Source organism: Phyllopteryx taeniolatus, chromosome 21 (assembly GCF_024500385.1).
Source record: "Phyllopteryx taeniolatus isolate TA_2022b chromosome 21, UOR_Ptae_1.2, whole genome shotgun sequence".
NCBI lineage: Eukaryota > Metazoa > Chordata > Actinopteri > Syngnathiformes > Syngnathidae > Phyllopteryx > Phyllopteryx taeniolatus.
This window is the reverse complement of record NC_084522.1, coordinates 3,702,710-3,720,837: the sequence shown is the minus strand read 5'-3', so window position 1 is coordinate 3,720,837 and position 18,128 is coordinate 3,702,710. Positions and strand designations below refer to the sequence as shown.

At 44.7% G+C, this 18,128-nt stretch overlaps 3 protein-coding genes across 5 annotated transcripts; all 3 read left to right on the top strand.

The window, feature by feature from the left end:
* Nucleotides 1-31: 31 nt before the first annotated feature.
* On the top strand, nucleotides 32-2,270 carry ndufb9 (NADH:ubiquinone oxidoreductase subunit B9). The gene is made up of 4 exons (XM_061761170.1): nucleotides 32-213; nucleotides 994-1,186; nucleotides 1,515-1,628; nucleotides 1,956-2,270. Exons 1-4 carry the CDS (start codon nucleotides 125-127, stop codon nucleotides 2,085-2,087), a joined length of 528 nt encoding a protein of 175 aa, XP_061617154.1. The 5' UTR covers nucleotides 32-124; the 3' UTR covers nucleotides 2,088-2,270.
* A 583-nt stretch (nucleotides 2,271-2,853) lies between these two features.
* On the top strand, nucleotides 2,854-9,373 carry LOC133471537 (C-type lectin domain family 4 member E-like). 3 transcript variants are annotated; one of them, XM_061761168.1, is made up of 7 exons: nucleotides 2,854-2,875; nucleotides 4,120-4,227; nucleotides 4,540-4,653; nucleotides 4,755-4,898; nucleotides 7,302-7,480; nucleotides 8,139-8,254; nucleotides 8,685-9,373. In XM_061761168.1, exons 1-7 carry the CDS (start codon nucleotides 2,869-2,871, stop codon nucleotides 8,854-8,856), a joined length of 840 nt encoding a protein of 279 aa, XP_061617152.1. In that variant the 5' UTR covers nucleotides 2,854-2,868; the 3' UTR covers nucleotides 8,857-9,373. The 3 variants fall into 3 exon arrangements, with proteins under 3 accessions (XP_061617152.1, XP_061617151.1, XP_061617153.1); XM_061761167.1 differs by having other exon boundaries at nucleotides 4,507-4,653; XM_061761169.1 differs by lacking the exon at nucleotides 2,854-2,875 and having other exon boundaries at nucleotides 3,970-4,227; nucleotides 8,685-9,372.
* A 1,395-nt stretch (nucleotides 9,374-10,768) lies between these two features.
* On the top strand, nucleotides 10,769-17,852 carry gnb3b (guanine nucleotide binding protein (G protein), beta polypeptide 3b). The gene is made up of 9 exons (XM_061761166.1): nucleotides 10,769-11,009; nucleotides 13,671-13,785; nucleotides 13,860-14,005; nucleotides 14,166-14,229; nucleotides 14,317-14,473; nucleotides 14,781-14,847; nucleotides 14,935-15,136; nucleotides 15,998-16,214; nucleotides 17,047-17,852. Exons 2-9 carry the CDS (start codon nucleotides 13,717-13,719, stop codon nucleotides 17,151-17,153), a joined length of 1,029 nt encoding a protein of 342 aa, XP_061617150.1. The 5' UTR covers nucleotides 10,769-11,009; nucleotides 13,671-13,716; the 3' UTR covers nucleotides 17,154-17,852.
* The last annotated feature ends 276 nt before the right edge of the window (nucleotides 17,853-18,128 follow it).

Sequence of the window (18,128 nt, the reverse complement as noted above, 5' to 3'; positions counted from 1 at the left end):
GGTGTAAATGCGTGACGCCACCAAGTCCCAGCATGCTTTGCGCGGCGCTGGAGTCGAAGGTGACACGAAAGGAAGAGAAAGGAGACCGCCGAGTCAAACAGAGCGGAGAAGGAGAAGGAGGAGAATGGCCTCCGCGTACCTCAGTCACCAGCAGAAAGTGCTGCGACTCTACAAGAAATCCCTTAGACACATCGAGTCGTGGTGTATCTTTCGGTAAGAGAGACATTTTGTCCGTTGTGGCGGCGGCAGGACGCTTTGGTTGTCGGCTAAGCTAACGGCTAGCCAGGTCTGTGAGTTGTAGTTGCACAGAAGAAATACCCCTCATTTAAATAAAAAAATTTAAAAAATAAAAAAGAGCTCATAACTCTAAAACCAAATTGAAAAAAAAAAAGGAATTGGAATGAAAGAGGCTTTTGAATTATGGTAGTGGCATATTTCGCTACTTGCAGGTCTATAATGTGTGATATCTTATTTTGAGAGCTCTAAACAAAGCACATACTCCATCACGTGAACCGCTTCTCGTTCCTTGGCACGGTGTGTCCCAATCTCTAATGTTTGGCTCTCTTAAATAGCTGTGAGTCCCATAGCTCACACAGAAGTCACCACTGAACGCATATCAAAGATGCCATACATACTTGGTTGCTACTTCATTGATTTCAGCTATTGCAAGGGTGTTCTGGAACGAAACCCCCGCAGTAAATGAGAGACTAATGTATTTAAACACCGAAAAGCGTTAAACAAACCATATCATTTTGTTTAACAAAAGCCGTAATGCCAGCGTATAATGTGAAATGCCATAGACGGGCTAATGGAAATTAGCATTGACATCGCCGTAATTCCAAACCTTCCAACAACCACTACTTTAACACACACGGAGCAGCGACGCGTACAATTCAGACTTGCCTGTATAGTGCAGCAACCCATAATAACACGATTGATGAAACGCAATATCGATCTCGAGCTAACGTTGCGGTTGTGTGCGTGCGGCTTAAGTGACAAGTACCGCTTCTACGCGTGCCTGCTGCGCGCCCGCTTCGACGAGAACAAGAACGAGAAGGACATGATGAAGGCCACCATGCTGCTGAAAGCGGGAGAGGAGGAGTTCTGGGACAAGCAGCATCCGCAGCCCTACATCTTCCCCGACTCCCCCGGCGGAACTTCCTACGAGCGCTACGAATGCTACAAGGTCAGGACTAGGGCTGCGGCTAACCATTATTTTCATAATTGATTGATCAGTTATTTTTTCAATAAGTCAATGAATGGAATAAAAAAAAAAATTTTTCAATTTCTCCCTTTATTTAATTTAACATGACAATTTTTAATTAACTTAATGATCAAAATGTTGATCATTGTTTTCCAAAGTAATAGCAGATGTTTGCTCAAGTCTTATTTTGATGCAAAAAAAGTCAACAAGGTCTCTCAATGTTACTAAATGGGTTGATTGGGCGTATGGTAGCTAGTTGTGACCAATAAACAGCGGAATGTTTTTGAATGTTTGTGTGTTATGCTGGCAGACGCCCGAGTGGGTCCTGGATCATTGGCACCCGTCCGAGAAGGCCATGTACCCCGACTACTTCGCCAAGAGGGAGCAGTGGAAGAAGCTGAGGGCGCTCAGCTGGGATAAAGAGGTGCGTGCAATCTCCCGCTTTCGTGTCACGACCTCCGTGAGAACACGTAACGCTGGCTGGCACAAAATTCCACAAAACTGTGATTGTATCATTTTAATAGTAGTAGAATGGCCCCAACGACTGGAGATAAATTTCTTTAATAAAGATTATTCTGATTCTGGCATACAACTGAAATGAATCCACGGGGAAGTGGACTTCTAATGTTATATTATTTGATGATGTTGTTATTTTGGGGGGGGGGGGATTGTTTCCCTATGCAGTCCGACTGATGTGAACCCGGCCCAGAGCCAATAAGCATATGGAATTTACCCTTCTGTGACTTTCCAGGTGGCTCAGCTGCAGGCCGAGACTCCGGCCGATGGGCCCAAGTCGGAAGCCCTCCCCCCGGCCCGCACGGAGGGCGACCTGCCGCCTCTGTGGTGGCAGTACGTCACCCGCCCAAGGGAGCGCCCAACATAAACGCCCCAGCTCTCGCCCCCACCCGCTGTTGAATTAGTGTCCGGAAGAACGTTTGACTTTGTCCAGAGGTTCACGTTTGTTGGCCAAGACGACCACCCGATCCCCTTTGGATGGAACTTGTAGGTGCGTGACTTATTACCTGACACCATAACAGTAAATAAACACATGAAGAAAAAAAATGTGTGTCTGTTTGTGACGCGGCCACTATGTAATTTCTGCAAATCAAAATACATAGTCAGAAGAAACCTCACAAATGTAGGAATTTTTATTTCATTTTATTTTTTGTGTGTGAATAACATACCCACATTAATTAGTCAAAAGTGTTTACCGAAAAGGTATATAATGTTCTTTTTTTGTTTTGTTTATTTTACTATAGAAACAATTTAATTTGATAATCATTGAGTTGTCAATTAGGTGATTAAATGTTGCACCTCTACAATAGACAATGAGATACTTCGTTTTCCACAAATAAGTTGAGTGTCCATCAGGGCTCCATTGTAGGGCCACTAATATATGAAATCACATCCAAAAGTTGACTCCATGTGATGACTCCACTTATTTTCACCTCATACGTGTAGTGTAACACAAGTGACAGGATCGACATTTTGAGCGCCTCCAGGAGTGGAATCAGATGGTCGGGCGTTGCTATGGTGACATGCACGGCCTGAAGTTGTACGCCGAGATCATCGTGCCAGGAGAGGAGGGGCTTGATGGAGTAGAAGTCGGTGGTGTGACCAGCAGGTTGTCAGCCTTCAGGGGGTAACCACCTCCCTGAAGACAGATGTCACGTCAGTCTTCTTAATGAGTTCATAGAAAATTATTGTTAAAGGAGATAAAATTAGATTTTGTTCAACAAGAAAACATCCTGAAAAATATTTTCTTCCCCTAAAAACAGGTTTATCTTTCAAAACGTTTACTCCTTGTGTATTGAGAGTTGTGTGTGAAGGCAGTTTGGGAAGTGTGTGAATGTGAAGTTTTTTTGGTGTGTGTCTGTGCATGTGACTTTCTGGGTGTAAGAGTTTATTTGCTGAGCTTGTTTAGGGTGTGTGTGTGAGTTTTTTGGTTTTGTGTGGGATTTTTTTCGGCATGTGAGTTAACTGTGAGAGTTTTGTGTGTGGAACTTTTTTTTTTTTTTTTCGTGAGAGGTTGTTTTTTTGGGGGTGTGTGCATGTAAGCTGTTTTTGGGTGTGTGTGTGTTTTTTTTTTTTTTTGGGTGGGTACTGTAAAAAAAAAAAATGATTGCTGAAAGTTATGTTTTTTTAGCAAGCGTATGAGTTTATTTAGTGTGTGTGAGAGTGCTTTGGTCCTGTGAGTTGTGTGTAGGAGGTTTTTTTGTGAGAGTTTTGTGTCAGCGTGTGAGTGGTAACTGTTATTTTTGGCCCATACAGCAGTTCCTCCATGTAAATTGTTGTTGACAATTGACTGGAAGAGGTTAGCACACATCAACTTAGCTGAGCTTTCGCAGCAGAAAGCCAAACCTTTTTTTGTGCTCGTTAAATGAGCAGCTAAATGTAATAATTTTGTTGTTGTTGACATGTGTCGACATGACTCGTTCAACATGCCGTCCTGTCCCAAAGGGATCCTCGAGTTCCCGTAAATTCCGTTTTTTGACAGCGTACATAAGAGCGGAAAATACATAGTGGAGCCTTCAAAATAAGAGCGAAGTGCCATCATAAGCATATAAACCTGATCGTTTGACACTTTTTTTTTTTTTTTAGTGGAATAGGCACGATGAGTCACGTTTACAAATGTGAGAGTTCACTGTCTTAGTCATGACGAAACACGACTTGACTAAGCCATAGCTTGAGCGTGATAACTTTTATTTTGACGAGGCGGACCGGAAAAGCAAGTTATAGAAAGAGTGACCTTACGTCAGTGCTTTCTGCGACTCGTTTCAAGTCTGCGCATCAACCAAAACGCGCTTCACTCATTTCAACTCTTCAGACCTCTCAAACGTTTTTTTTATTTTATTTTATTTTATTTTTTTTTTTAAAAAACGTCTTACTTTTATTTTGTTCAACGTCTGTTCTAGCAAAGATGCCAATCGGCGGGCCGGAGTGCGGTTCCGACAGGATGTTCAGCAAACTGATTGAGGACGATGAAGAGTTGGACCCACGTCCAGATGTCCACATGCCGGGAGGTAAAAAAAAAAATCATAAAAAAAAAAAAGAGAGCGAAACAAAGTTAACTTTTTTTTGGTGCTCTTAGCTTTTAGGAAAGTAGTAAAATTAAACGTAGCGGCCCTCCCCTACCATTCCAACATTGAATAGCGACCAGTCTGTTATTTGTCTGCATGTGCCCTGACATTGACCAGTCCAGGGTGAACTCAAAGTCAAAGTCACCCGGGATTGACTGCGCCCCCTATAGAAAATGGGTGGATAGCTTTCGGGTGTCAATGAAGTGTTTTGCCTCATGTCAGGCGTCCAGTCTGAGAGACGCCTGTCCCCCTCAGACCCTGCAATGAGACCCACGATCAAAGTGACCGGCCCGTATCGCATGGCCTCCATCTGCCTGGCGACGTTGTGCGGCGTCCTGCTCGTCGCCATCATCGCCGTCACCGCGCACTGTAAGTACAAACTGAAAACGTAAAAAAAAAAAAAAAAAAAAAGACGTCTGAGCGCCACAATAATAATAATAATAATAAAAGTGTTGCGCTCACGTGCACAGACAAGAACAAAGCAGCAGGAGGCGCCGCAGCGGAGGCGCAGATGCAGACGGCCGACGTGGACGCCCTGAACGCCGTCATCAGCCAGCTGCGGCGGGAAAAGGACGATCTGCAGAAGAAACTTGATGCCAGGACCACCCTGGCAGGTAGGGTGGCCCCGCACTGTCGCATCTCTATTGGGGTAACTTTGCGATGCGTTCAACACCCACGCTTTTCTAAGTGGAAGCCTTCAACACCCACATTTTTTCCCCAGTGGCGTCGCACACACGAGGGATGGGATGCGAGTGTTGCAACGCCTTCATTTTTCCAGCTCAAAGGGTCAAATTTTGTGCTTTGTGTTGCAGCACGCACACTTTTCCCAAAAGGGGGAAGTGGTTGTTTTCAATATTGTCGTACAATTTCAAAAGTGAACCTCATACAGGAAATAAGTGAGCCCCCCTCATTTATTGAGGGGGGCTCACACAATAGGTGAAATCCCTGAAGTAGCGACCGCATATCGTTTGGATTATACATATTTTTACCTCGCCAGACTCTTATTAATCTTCCCCTCACTCCTAGTAACCTCTACCATACTCTTATAAACACTTTCTATCCTCTTTAAACACTTAAACATACAGTAATCTACAGTACTATTGTACACTATGTACAACCCCAATTCCAATGAAGTTGGGACGTTGTGTTAAACATAAATAAAAACAGAATACAATGATTTGTAAATCATGTTCAACCTATATATAATTGAATGCACTACAAAGACAATATATTTAATGTTCAAACTGATAAACTTGATTGTTTTTAGCAAATAATCATTAACTTCGAATTTTATGGCTGCGACACGTTCCCAAAAAGCTGCGACAGGTGGCAAAAAAGACTGAGAAAGTTGAGGCATGCTCATCAAACACCTGTTTGGAACATCCCACAGGTGAACAGGCTAATTGGGAACAGTTGGGTGCCATGATTGGGTATAAAAGGAGCTTCCCTGAATTGCTCAGTCGTTCACAAGCAAAGATGGGGCGAGGTTCACCTCTTTGTGAACAAGCGCGTGAGAAAATAGTCGAACAGTTTAAGGACAATGTTCCTCAACGTACAATTGCAAGGAATTTAGGGATTTCATCATCTATGGTCCATAATATCATCATAAAGGTTCAGAGAATCTGGAGAAATCACTGCATGTAAGCGACAAGGCCGAAAACCAACATTGAATGCCCGTGACCTTCGATCCCTCAGGCGGCACTGCATCAAAAACCGACATCAATGTGTAAAGGATATCACCACGTGGGCTCAGGAACACTTCAGAAAACCAATGTCAGTAAATACAGTGCGGCGCTACAACCATAAGTGCAACTTGAAACTCTACTGTGGAAAGCAAAAGCCATTTATCAACAACACCCAGAAACGCCGCCGGCTTCTCTGGGCCCGAGCTCATCTAAGATGGACCGATGCAAAGTGGAAAAGTGTTCTGTGGTCCGACGAGTCCACATTTCAAATTTTTGGGGGAAATTGTGGACGTCGTGTCCTCCGGGCCAAAGAGGAAAAGAACCACCCGAACTGTTATGGACGCAAAGTTCAAAAGCCAGCATCTGTGATGGTATGGGGCTGTGTTTGTGCCAATGGCATGGGTAACTTACAGATCTGTGATGGCAGCATTAATGCTGAAAGGTACGTACAGGTTTTGGAGAAACATATGCTGCCATCCAAGCAACGTCTTTTTCACGGACGCCCCTGCTTATTTCAGCAAGACAATGCCAAACCACGTTCTGCACGTGTTACAACAGCGTGGCTTCGTAGTAAAAGAGTGCGGGTACTAGACTGGCCGGCCTGCAGTCCAAACCTGTCTCCCATTGAAAATGTGTGGCGCATTATGAAGCGTAAAATACGACAACGGAGACCCCGGACTGTTGAACAGCTGAAGCTGTACATCGAGCAAGAATGGGAAAGAATTCCACCTACAAAGCTTCAACAATTAGTGTCCTCGGTTCCCAAACGTTTATTGAATGTTGTTAAAAGAAAAGGTGATGTAACACAGCGGTAAACATGACCCTGTACCAGCTTTTTTGGAACGTGTTGCAGCCATCAAATTCTAAGTTAATGATTATTTGCTAAAAACAATCAAGTTGATCAGTTTGAACATTCAATATTTTGTCTTTGTAGTGTGTTCAATTAAATATAGGTTGAACATGTTTTGTAAATCATTGTATTGTATCATTTAACACAACGTCCCAACTTCACTGGTATTGAGGTTGTGCATTTTATTCCTTGCAGTATGTGTTTTAATAATATTTGATATATTTTTTTTCGGCTAGGAATTGTTTATTTTACCACAAAAAGATGACAGCATGCACTGAAACTCCCGCAATATGGTGAATTATGTGCGATATGAATATGAAAACAAATCTGCAATGCAATGAAGCGGCAATAGGTGAATTGCGATATAGCAGGGGAACACCAATACACACATACGGAAAATACTTTATTCTAGACATTTCATTCTAATCTTTTGAGATTTGACTTTTGTGTACTGAAAGCGAGCAATGGCGCATGTGTTCAAGCCGCAGGCCCCCGTGCCGCCACCTCGCCCACCTCGCCCGTGGTGTGCCCGCCAGATTGGCTCTTCTTCAACTCCAGCTGCTACTTCATCTCGGAGGTGTCCCGGAACTGGCCGGTGAGCCAGGCCTACTGCGAGAGCAAAGGAGCTCACCTGGCCGTCATCCTCGCGGCCGACGAGCAGGTACGGCCGTCGTCTGTCTGACCAGCGAGTGTGTGCGCGTGCGTGTGCGTCAACTTGTCTTGTAATTTGAGCCGTCCTGAAACTAAAAATGATGACACGATGCTTTATCAACTCAGCTCTGCTCTATTTCTTGAGCTTTACTTTACATTTTGGGTTGCTTGAAAACCCAAAATCAAAGACCTAAAGAGCTAATATATTCCATTTTTAAATTACTTATTTGTATATGGAACAAGAAAGTGCAGTTTGTGACGAAATTGCATGTGACAGCTGGAGAGATGACGCTGCACTGCAATTTCGGGAAATTAGATAAAATGGAAGAAATTGAGGAAATGAATGTGAGACTGCAAAAAAAAGATGACTTTACATCATGAAATAAAAATATTATTTATATATGGAACAAGAAAGTGCAGTTTGTGACGAAATTGCATGTGACAGCCGAAGAGCTGACGCTGCACTGCAATGAGATAAAATGGAAGAAATTGAGGAAATCAACGTGAGACTGAAAAAAAGCTGACTTTAAATCATAAAATAATTAATTTTAAATGATATAATTTTTGGATCGTGGAAAAAAAAGCCAGAATTTTGTGAATTTACAATAACAATTAGACCACATTTCAAGTCACTTTTGACGTGACAATGTTTGTGTGTGCGTGCTCAGACGTTCCTGTGGGATCAACTCCCGCGAGGCCACTGGAACGCCTACTGGATCGGAATCACCGACGGCCACACGGAGGACCGGTGGACGTGGGTGGACGGGACGCCGCTGGTGGGCGGGTCAGTAGCGTTCAGCGGCTAGAACGGGTCAGGGCGCAAAAAAAAAAAAAAAAACAACAACGTTTGTGTTTGCTCAGCAAGTCCGCTCCACCACTTGAGTCTTCTAATTAACACCAAAACATAAAGGTCAGCCATGCTAGCCACAGTGTCCGTTCTTTATTTATTTTTTGTGTAGTATTAGTCTGTGTTGGAATTTATTTGAAATACCAGCGCACGGCATGTGATTGAGAGGGGACAGAAAGAGAGAAGCGAGAGCAAAGACAACAACAGTAGTAACACTTGCTAATATCAGAGAGGACAGAGAAAAAGTACAAAAAGTAACCACAATACCCGTTGGTACTTGGAGGAGGGGAGAGAAAAGAGACAACAAAAAGCAATAACAACTTTGTGTGTTTATGTGTGTGTGTGTGTCTGTCCGTCCGTCCGGAAGCTTCTGGGAGGAAGGCGAGCCCAACAACCACATCGATGAGGACTGCGGCTACATAGTGAAGACGCGCGTGCTGGAGCGGGTGGCGCTGCGCAGCTGGTACGACGCCCCCTGCGACATGTTCCGCCCCTTCATCTGCGAGAAGGAGCTGGACGGCGCCCACGGCGCTCGCTGACATCCTCCACGTCACAGCCGAACTGGACCAAAACAATAAAGTAGGCGTAATTTGCTCACAAAAATACTAATTACTAATATTAATATCAGGTTGGGTAAGCGAATGGAACATAAATGGTAAGAAACAGGACGTTGCGTATTGCAGAAGGTGCGCTCCATTTGCTCACCCAGATATCCAAGTTGTTCTGGGAATGATAATAATCCACAAACGACTATTTTGTTATACATATTTTTGTATTTTGTGGCCACAAATTTGTATTTTGTGAGCACATCATAAGTGTTTTTGCCAGAAATTATTTTTTGAGCATATAATACATATTTTGGTATTTTGCCACAAATTAGTATTTTGTGTGCACGATATACACATTTTGGTATTTTGTGGCCACAATTTAGCAAAAAATAAAAATAAAATTCCATGTCATGTCTAGGGCTCTCTACTGATGCCAGTTTCATGTTGTAAATAAGTACATCAATTAAAATGTAATTGTTTTTGTATCGTACTCTTTTGTAAAAAAAAAAAAAAAAAAAAAAAAAAAAGTTTACATTTGAATCTTAAATAAAATGTTTTTTTTTTTTTTTTTTTTTACCCTTAATACATAACATTTTGCTATTCATCTATTTCATTGCATTTGTCATCATTTTCCTTCATGTGTGCTCAGTGAAAAAAAACGTCCACATCAGGGTTGTTGGGCCTTAGTGGAGGTGAAGTGGACCCTCTTTCACACTGAGCCGGTACCAGTTGTGGAACCAAGAACAAAAACCAAATCCAGAAACCTCTCAATAAGTACATGGGGCGGCATGGAGCGGAGGGTAAGTGTACGCTCTGCAACCAGAAGGTCATCGGTTGGGTTTGACGACCCAGCAGGAAGTCATGTGATCTCATGTCACCTGCCATAAATTGACTTTAACGATACCGCTGACCAACCTCGCCACAAACATGGCGGCGGGCGGACATCACCGAGAAGTCATAAAACCACCATCCAGTATCGGGATTTCTCTAGAGCGGACCGCCTAGATAGTTCCATAAGCCATTCGGGAGTAGGGAATGAGCGAATGTTCTGCGTTCGGAATCATTCACTCATTCTCTACTCCCGAATCACGACATCAGGATTTTTATATAGCGGGCTATAAAGTCAACTGTAGGGCTGAAACGATTAATCGAATACTCCCCAATCACTATATCGAGTTTTTTTTATTTTTTATAACGTGAACTATATTGGAAAAAATGAAAACAAATTTTGGAACACGACTGGTCCCCCCGTTTAAACACAGTAATTGGCTATGCTCCCAACAGGTCTGTGCCGTGGCCCAGACGCATTTATTGGGTTTGTGGCGTTCTGGTCTCTCTGCTGAGTCTTGATCCACTTGGGCGTGACGCACGTTTAGCCCCGCCCCCCCCCTAAGTCCCTAACGAGATTGGTCGTTCCCGGATATCCTATTAGACGGCGATTAAGCGGGCTCAGCTCGTTAGCAGTAACAAACCAACACACACTAGCTGCCAGGGATTTGGTACCCTGTCGAAAAACCATCCAAATATTTTTGATAGGCTTTGTCTGACTGCACGAGACGACTGATTTTAAAAAATATAGGTTTGCGTATTCGTCTCATTGAAGACTGAATTGTTCATTGATATGAATGTGAGTGTGAATGGGTGATTGTCTGCTGCCGACCAGTCGCAAGTGTACCCCGCCTCAAAGTCAGCTGGGATGGACTCCGGCGCTCCCTAATGGGGACCAAGTGGTTTTGTCTCATTCTTCCTTTTTCCACGCAGCAGGCGTGATTCTTCTTACACTTTCCTGGCCGCTCATCCTCTCACATTTCACGGCCACCTGTCCCCTTTCTCCTCTTCCTCGTCATTGGACGACCTCATAACCTGATTCCCCCCCCCCCCCCACCCCCGACCTGCCAATCGGTTTACCCTCCTCGCCACACTCCCTCTCGCCTCGCTCCTTCTCTCTATTTCCATCTTTGAGCTTTATCCCTTCATCTCTGATCTCCTTCATCCCCTGCAATCCTCACCGGCGCGAGGAGAGACAGGGAGGAGTTGCGCACCAAGGGGCAGTCGGCGGGGGAGCGCGTCCGAGAGCAGCGGGGCAGAAGTCGCATCCTGGGATTGTGGAGTGTCCACGAAAGGAACGGACGTGTGAAGGAAAGGTGAGCGTCCCTCCGTCCACTCAGGATTTGTGACTTCACAAAAGTGTGACTTCCTGCGAGTGAGGTATTCTGCATAGTTTTGGAAGTTTAGAAGACAAGCATCCAGGGTTCTTCGAATTTCCCGACCTTTTATCGTCTCCCGTATTAACTCGCTTGTAAAGTTCTTGTTCCCTGTGAATATAAACTTTGGATTCTTTGGGCTTTTTCGCACGGACATCCGGGACGCTCAATCTCCTCAGCGGGATTCTCGGCGTCTTGACAAATTTTGCCAACTTCAGATTTTGCCGTCCTCTCTTTGAGGATGTTCCTCCGTCGTCCTGCCGACTGATCCCAGTCGGGGTAAAGAGCAGCCGGTAATGGGATGACTGGGTATTTGAGCTATAAAGCTTTCCCGTAAAAGATCTCCTGAGGGATTTGCCAAGGCACTTTCATCGCTTTGGGCGCCGCCCCTCCCGTTTTACCGCACGGCGATCAGTCGCCCGCACGCCCAAACTCTCCGGAATTCACGCTTACTTTCTTCCCATCGGCACGTGGCTGAGAAACATCAGGAAACAAATGAAAAAAAGTTTTGCTTGGTGAGAGATGTTCCTGATGAGGGTTCATTGAAAGCTAATTTGCATTAGCAACAAGCTAGTAAGCTCGCAGCACACCTCAAATGAAATGAGTCCAAGGTCAGTATCCTGTTGCTTGGTGTACAAAAAAAAATTAAAATGTCTGGCTCTGATACAAAGAATACCTGCGACAAATCTTTTCAAGATCATTAAATTGTTCTGCCTGTCACTATATGTCGCAGACATAGATAGAAAGTACATTTCCATGCATTACCAGATGCTTCTAGGTTGTATACAGACATGGCAACCACCTCCTTGTAATCCAATTAAACCAAGTGTGAGTCGCTTTCAGAGGCAAAAGACATAACTGAAATAAGTTCTTCTACTGGGAGATGTCACAGTTTTTGTCACATATGCGACTGCACAAAGGGGCTTTTGGGAGGAATTAATTAATGTTTGACACCAGGCAAGTTAGGGTTAGCTGTTCCTGGTTAAGGTTAAATCATCCTGGTTAGGGTTTGATGTTCCTGGTCACTGTCCTTCACCGCCGCTTCTTCGTCGTCAGAACTCTAAAGTCATTAGGCGGGATTACTTCTGTCAGGTATCTGTCTAATCTTTCACGTTCGAAGGCCTTCTGGGTCAGCGTATCCAGGCCACGGCTGACGTGATCCCTGCGCCATGGCCGTACTGGCCCGGGCCCAGTACCAAGGTTGTTGTGGAAACATTCCGACTGATTCTGATTTGCAGAATTCTGCTTCTCACTTTGGCGCAGACACGGTGACTTGGAATCGAGTCGACTCCAGCCATTGTTTTGATGACTTGTAACTTGACAAAAACCAAAAGACTTGAGACTCCCCTTTGACCACTTGATGTGGCTTGGGACATGATGAGGTGTTTTACATACTGTAAATACAGGTTAGATCAACTAGCCAATAATATCATTGGTTGACTATATTGAGTGCATAACAAAGGTCACTTGATTTATCACAGGACTTGATTTGACTTGACTTGTCCAAGACAAAATGAACTTGTAACTTGTTTGAGACTTATGACTCGATCCAGTGCCAGTCCGAGCCTTTATGAGGCAGAATCTGATTCAGGAGCCCCAAGCATGCGCTTTACTTGTGCCTCGGGCCGGTTCTGACTTGATCCCGTCTCTGATCTCAAGTCATGTCCTGTGATAAGTCGAGTCAAGTCACCTTATGAATGCAGTCTTACCTCCAGTCTGCAGTGTCTGGTCTTCATAAAGAGAGAAGATCAATAGGGTTAAATCATGACATTATTGGCCTATTTATCTACTGTAAATTGTTTGTATGTAAAATACCTCACCATGTACCAAGTCAAGTCTTTTGTTCTTTTGTCGTCACAAGTCATCAAAACAGTAGCTGGAGTCGACGAAAGTCCAACTCGATATGACTCAAGTCCCCATCTCTTCGCCAAAGTGAAAAGCAGAATTTTACTGATCAGAATCTGTTGAAAGTCTTTGAGGCTCTTTTGAGGAGAGTTCAGACACTGCCTACTGATCCATTCTAAGTGAACTGCAAGTGTAGTAATCAACGGTAAGGAAAGCTTACCTTTTTTACAGACTTATTTTTGAAGTCTCACGCAGCACGGAATCAGTCGGCTTCGATTGTCCACGATCTTCCCCCGCCAACAACACGTCGTGGATAAATAGATGGCTCAAATAAGACAGACGATTGGAGGTGACGATCTGATCTTTTTACTGAACCCAGCGTCACAAATATTTCTTAGAAGCCGGTCACATTCTTGGAACTATCTGAACAATCAAAACAATGAGGGAAAGGAAGTTCACTGAGTAAACATGTTTTTGTCAAACTCTATCCAAATGTTCTCACCCTATTGATTCACATTAGTTCATTCCACCATCTATTTCTTCTACCATACTTCCAAATTGAGTCTCTTAGTTTTTTGGAGTGTGAGTTGACTCGAGTTCAAGTCGTAATGACTCAAGCTCCCATCTCTGCTTGAGCTAACCTTTCACTTGACTTGCCCAAGACAAAATGACAATTGCACATATGTGACTGGATCCCATCTCTACTTTGCCGTCCACTTTTCATTTCCTGTCCCTGTTCTCTTGACTTTGTCGCAGTTTCACTCAAGTTTCCCGCCACTAACGTCCCCTAGCGACTGTCGCCATGGCAGCTGAGAAAGCTGAGATCGATGCTTTGAAAAAGGAGTGCGACGGGCTCCGTGCCAAGATCGAAGTGAGTGCTGAAATAAACTAAACAAAAACCAACACCTGTGACGCTTTGGCTAATTCTTCCTCTTCCCGTTCCAGGCGGCGCGCAAGGCCGTCAACGACACCACCATGTCGGCGGCGGCGGGCAGCTTGGCCTCGGTGGGTCGCGTTCAGCTGAAGCAGAGGAAGACGCTCAAAGGTCACTTGGCCAAAATCTACGCCATGCACTGGTCAGCTGACTCCAGGTGAGAGATGCTGACAGTTTTACTAGTTTACTAGCTGTTTTTTTTTTGCTTTGTGTTGCGAGCCAAATTTTTTTGTTAAAGGCTAGCTTTAGATACAGAGGCACTCAATGGTTAGCTGGCACAACTTTTGAGTGTGCGCCATCTTGTGTGTGCCCAACAGGCAAATGGTGAGCGCGTCGCAGGATGGCAAACTCCTGGTGTGGGACACCTTCACAGGGAACAAGGTGAATTTCCACAGATTCATTTGCTGTTGATGAAGAGATTTTGTGTACAAGGCGTAATCTCAACCTTGGCAATATTTGCTCTTCCAGCTGGTGGCCGTACCGCTGAAGTCGGCCTGGGTGATGAGCGTAGCCTTCGCGCCCTCCGACAACCTGGTGGCCAGCGGAGGTCTGGACAACATGTGCACCGTCTGCAACATCAAAGCTGCCAGTCCCAAGACCCTGAGGGAACTGGACGCGCACACAGGTGACAAACGCCACATGCGCAACCAACTCACAATTGCCTTCCTCACAAAGGACTGACTCGGGTGCGGGGTGAGCTGGAGTCTATCCTCGATAACTTTGGGTGAGAGGCGAGGTACACAATGGACTCGTCGATGGTCAATATCAGGGCACATATAGACAAATGACGGACTGGTTGCCAGCCAATGTTCGGGAAGATATAGAGAAACTATGGAATAGTCGTAAAGTCACTTATATTTTTAGAACACATAAGATTCAATACAATTCATTCTACTGCCAAAGGGCTAAGCCAGTTGTTTCCGGTTGCCAAGGTTACCTGTCCTGCTGCCGCTTCCTCAGCGACACTGAGATCCTCACAGCCTCCGGCGACACCACCTGGTCAGCGTCAGCACCTTCAAACATCTTCACTTCAACCCCTCCCTCCCCTTAACTCCCTGTTCTGCGCTCCCTCTTCCTGCTCGCCAGCTGCCTGTGGGACCTGGAGACGGGCAAGCAGAAGATCGTGTTCACCAACCACATCGGTGACTGCATGTCTTTGGCTCTGTCCCCCGACATGAACATGTTCATCTCGGGGGCCTGCGACTCCCTGGCCAAGCTGTGGGACATCCGGGAAGGCACCTGCAAGCAGACGTTCATCGGACACACCAGTGACATCAACGCCATCGCTGTGAGACGCACACACTCTTCCTCGTAGCGATTTTGAGATCCAGACCTGCCGCCAATAGTGAACAACCGCCAGGGATCAACCACCAAAACATTTTCAGAATTGCCTATTAATATAGTTTCAACCAGTGGTTCTCAAACTTTTGACACCAAGTACCTAAAAAATCTATTAAAAAAAAAATCTTAGCTCTCTGAGTAGCAATAGTAGTACCAATCATATTACACATACTTGTTAGGAATAAAACCTCTCAGTCTTGTTTTTTGTTGAACACTTGGACCTACTACGATACTGTATTTAAATGTTACTCAGGGTGGGTGGTACTTGGGAGTGCTCAGTACTTTTTGAGGTGGTATTTGGTTTAAACAGTGTGAGAAACCACAGGTCGAACGAGCGTACGCTATCTTAATGCTAACATATAATGCGAAACTCCTTAGATGGGCTGACGGAAATTAGCATCAACATTATTGTAACCCTAAACCTTGAAAAAACTGCTGCGACTTTAACACACACGGAGCAGCAACACATACAAACAGCATACGACAATACTCACATCAAATATATTCTCTTTGCTCTGTGGCAACAACAACTATTGCTGGAGATAAGTTTAAACCTCTGTTCATTTCACAGTCTCTCTTCCACTAGAGCTCAGTGCTGCCCGGCATGTTGTGGCACAACATGGTACTACACCAAAGGCGCGCAATTCAAAATTTAGACTTGCTTGTATACTGTAGAAATGCACAAAAAGGTGATTTCGCGGGGCGGTAACGAAGAACTGCGATGTAGCGCCGGATCACGAAAAGCCATCATTTGACATCGCGACATCAGCCAGGCAACCAATCATCTGCTCTCCCATCCCGCCTTCAGTTCTTCAAGAGCGGCAACGCCATCATCACAGGCTCGGACGACTGCAGCTGCAAGATGTACGACCTGCGCGCCGACCAGGAAGTGATCAGCTACCAGGACACCAGCCTGAACGCCGGCGTCACGTCCCTGGCGCTCTCCAACTCAGGCCGCCTCATCTTCGCCGGCTACGACGACTTCAACTGCCACATTTGGGATTCTCTCAAGGGGGAGAAAGTCGGTGAGTAAACGGCAGAGGTGGGAGCGAGTCGCATATGTAGTCTCAACTCTTAAGCGCACAGTCTCAAGCAAGTACCAAGTTACTTTGCGGAAAATCAAACGAGGCGTAAGTCAACTCATCCAATCTTGCTCAGTCACAACATATATTTGCACTTTAGCCACTTTGCGCCTAGTGTCTTTTTCTTGTAATATTAATACTTTTTTTGTTTTTTTTGTTTTTAGATATGACTTCATTCTTGTAAGATTAATTTGTATATTGTATTGTCTTCTAACAAACAAACAACTTCATTGTTGCAAAAGTTTTTATCAAGTCCCCAAACAAAGACTCCAGGCAATTCACAATGACTTAAAGGAGTTTTCAGTTGGAAAAACAACAACAACAACAACAACAACAAAAAACAATACTTTTTGTCATATTTGTTAAAACTGTCTGTATCAATCTGACGGTAGAACATGAGTAAAACGATCACATTTCCAAATATGAACAGGCAAGACTTGTCAAGTCATGCAGTTCAAGTCTAAGTCAAGTTTAATCACATAAACACAAAGTCGGTCGAGTTGAGACTTGTGATAGTGCCGGGTCAGATCGACCCGCTGCACAAACGCGTTTACTCAGTGAGCTTCCTTTCAAGAGAATGTCCTCTCACTATTTTGATGATTCAGACAGTTCCAAGAATGGGAGCGGCTTGTAAGGAATACTTGGGACTTTGTGTAAATAGCCTGTGTCTTGCAAAAAGGTCAGAAGGTCACCTCGAATCGTCTGTCTGTGTTGTATTGGAGCCATCTATCGGTCCACGACATTGTCTCGTGTGCTCTCTCTCCGTTCCGTCCAGGTGTTCTGTCCGGCCACGACAACCGCGTCAGCTGCACCGGCGTTCCCGAGGACGGCATGGGCGTCTGCACGGGATCGTGGGACAGCTTCCTCAAACTGTGGAACTGAGAGCGTCCTGGCCAGGAACGCCGTCGGGAGAGGGAAGACAAAAACAAAACAGAAGGCTAGATGTCGTTCTAAGAAGGTTTCATCACGTCTGTCTCTCTCTCATCCTTATCCATCTATGTGGGGAAGCCAGGAAGATGGCCACCGTGTCCCACTGTACCAGCAATGAAGATATCTAGCGCATTATACTACACCAGTATGAGCAGAGAAAACGCACACTCTTATACACGTTAAGATGATTTGACAAGTTTTAAGCAACAATAATCAAATAAATAAATCAAACTGAAATAATTGCTACTGAACAAAGTGTAGGAATGCAGATGTGTTTTTACCGTGACAGGTCTCATTAATAAGACTTGCACTTGTCTGTATATAGTATGTACTAGTTGCATTTATTTCTATTTAATAGTGTCAAACGTTAGCTGGGACACAATTTTCATTCAGTGTCTTTTTTTTTTTTCTGGACTGCATGTAGAGATCCTGGAGGCCCCTCCCCCATCACCCCCCTCCTTTTACTGTGCAGATCCATATGTTGATTTACATGTATGATCTTTAATATATGCAGATGAGTGAAAGGTCAATTCAGGCCTGCTGTGAAACACCTGTAACTGCATTTTCTAGTACTTTTACGCGTGTGCAGTTCCTCTGTAAAAAGAAACTTTCTAATAAATGGAGAGTTCTGCATTAATGGCAGGCAGCGAGTGTGTGAATAAAGTTAATTTTCCATCCATCCATTTTCTGAGCCGCTTCTCCTCACTAGGGTCGCGGGCGTGCTGGAGCCTATCCCAGCTGTCATCAGGCAGGAGGCGGGGTACACCCTGAACTGGTTGCCAGCCAATCGCAGGGCACATAGGAACAAACAACCATTCGCACTCACAGTCATGCCTACGGGCAATTTAGAGTCTCCAATTCATGCATGTTTTTGGGATGTGGGAGGAAACCGGAGTGCCCGGAGAAAACCCACGCAGGCACGGGGAG

Bases quoted from the DNA above. Each gene is read 5' to 3' on its own strand.
- LOC133471537 (XM_061761167.1), top strand. The intron at 4,654-4,754 runs GTAAGTACAAAC...TCACGTGCACAG, and splicing joins CATCGCCGTCACCGCGCACT to ACAAGAACAAAGCAGCAGGA. The intron at 8,255-8,684 runs GTCAGTAGCGTT...TCCGTCCGGAAG, and splicing joins GGGACGCCGCTGGTGGGCGG to CTTCTGGGAGGAAGGCGAGC.
- ndufb9 (XM_061761170.1), top strand. From the start codon at position 125: ATGGCCTCCGCGTACCTCAGTCACCAGCAGAAAGTGCTGCGACTCTAC. The intron at 214-993 runs GTAAGAGAGACA...GTGCGGCTTAAG, and splicing joins GAGTCGTGGTGTATCTTTCG to TGACAAGTACCGCTTCTACG. The intron at 1,187-1,514 runs GTCAGGACTAGG...TTATGCTGGCAG, and splicing joins AGCGCTACGAATGCTACAAG to ACGCCCGAGTGGGTCCTGGA.
- gnb3b (XM_061761166.1), top strand. From the start codon at position 13,717: ATGGCAGCTGAGAAAGCTGAGATCGATGCTTTGAAAAAGGAGTGCGAC. The intron at 15,137-15,997 runs GTGAGACGCACA...TCCCGCCTTCAG, and splicing joins GTGACATCAACGCCATCGCT to TTCTTCAAGAGCGGCAACGC. The intron at 16,215-17,046 runs GTGAGTAAACGG...CGTTCCGTCCAG, and splicing joins TCTCAAGGGGGAGAAAGTCG to GTGTTCTGTCCGGCCACGAC.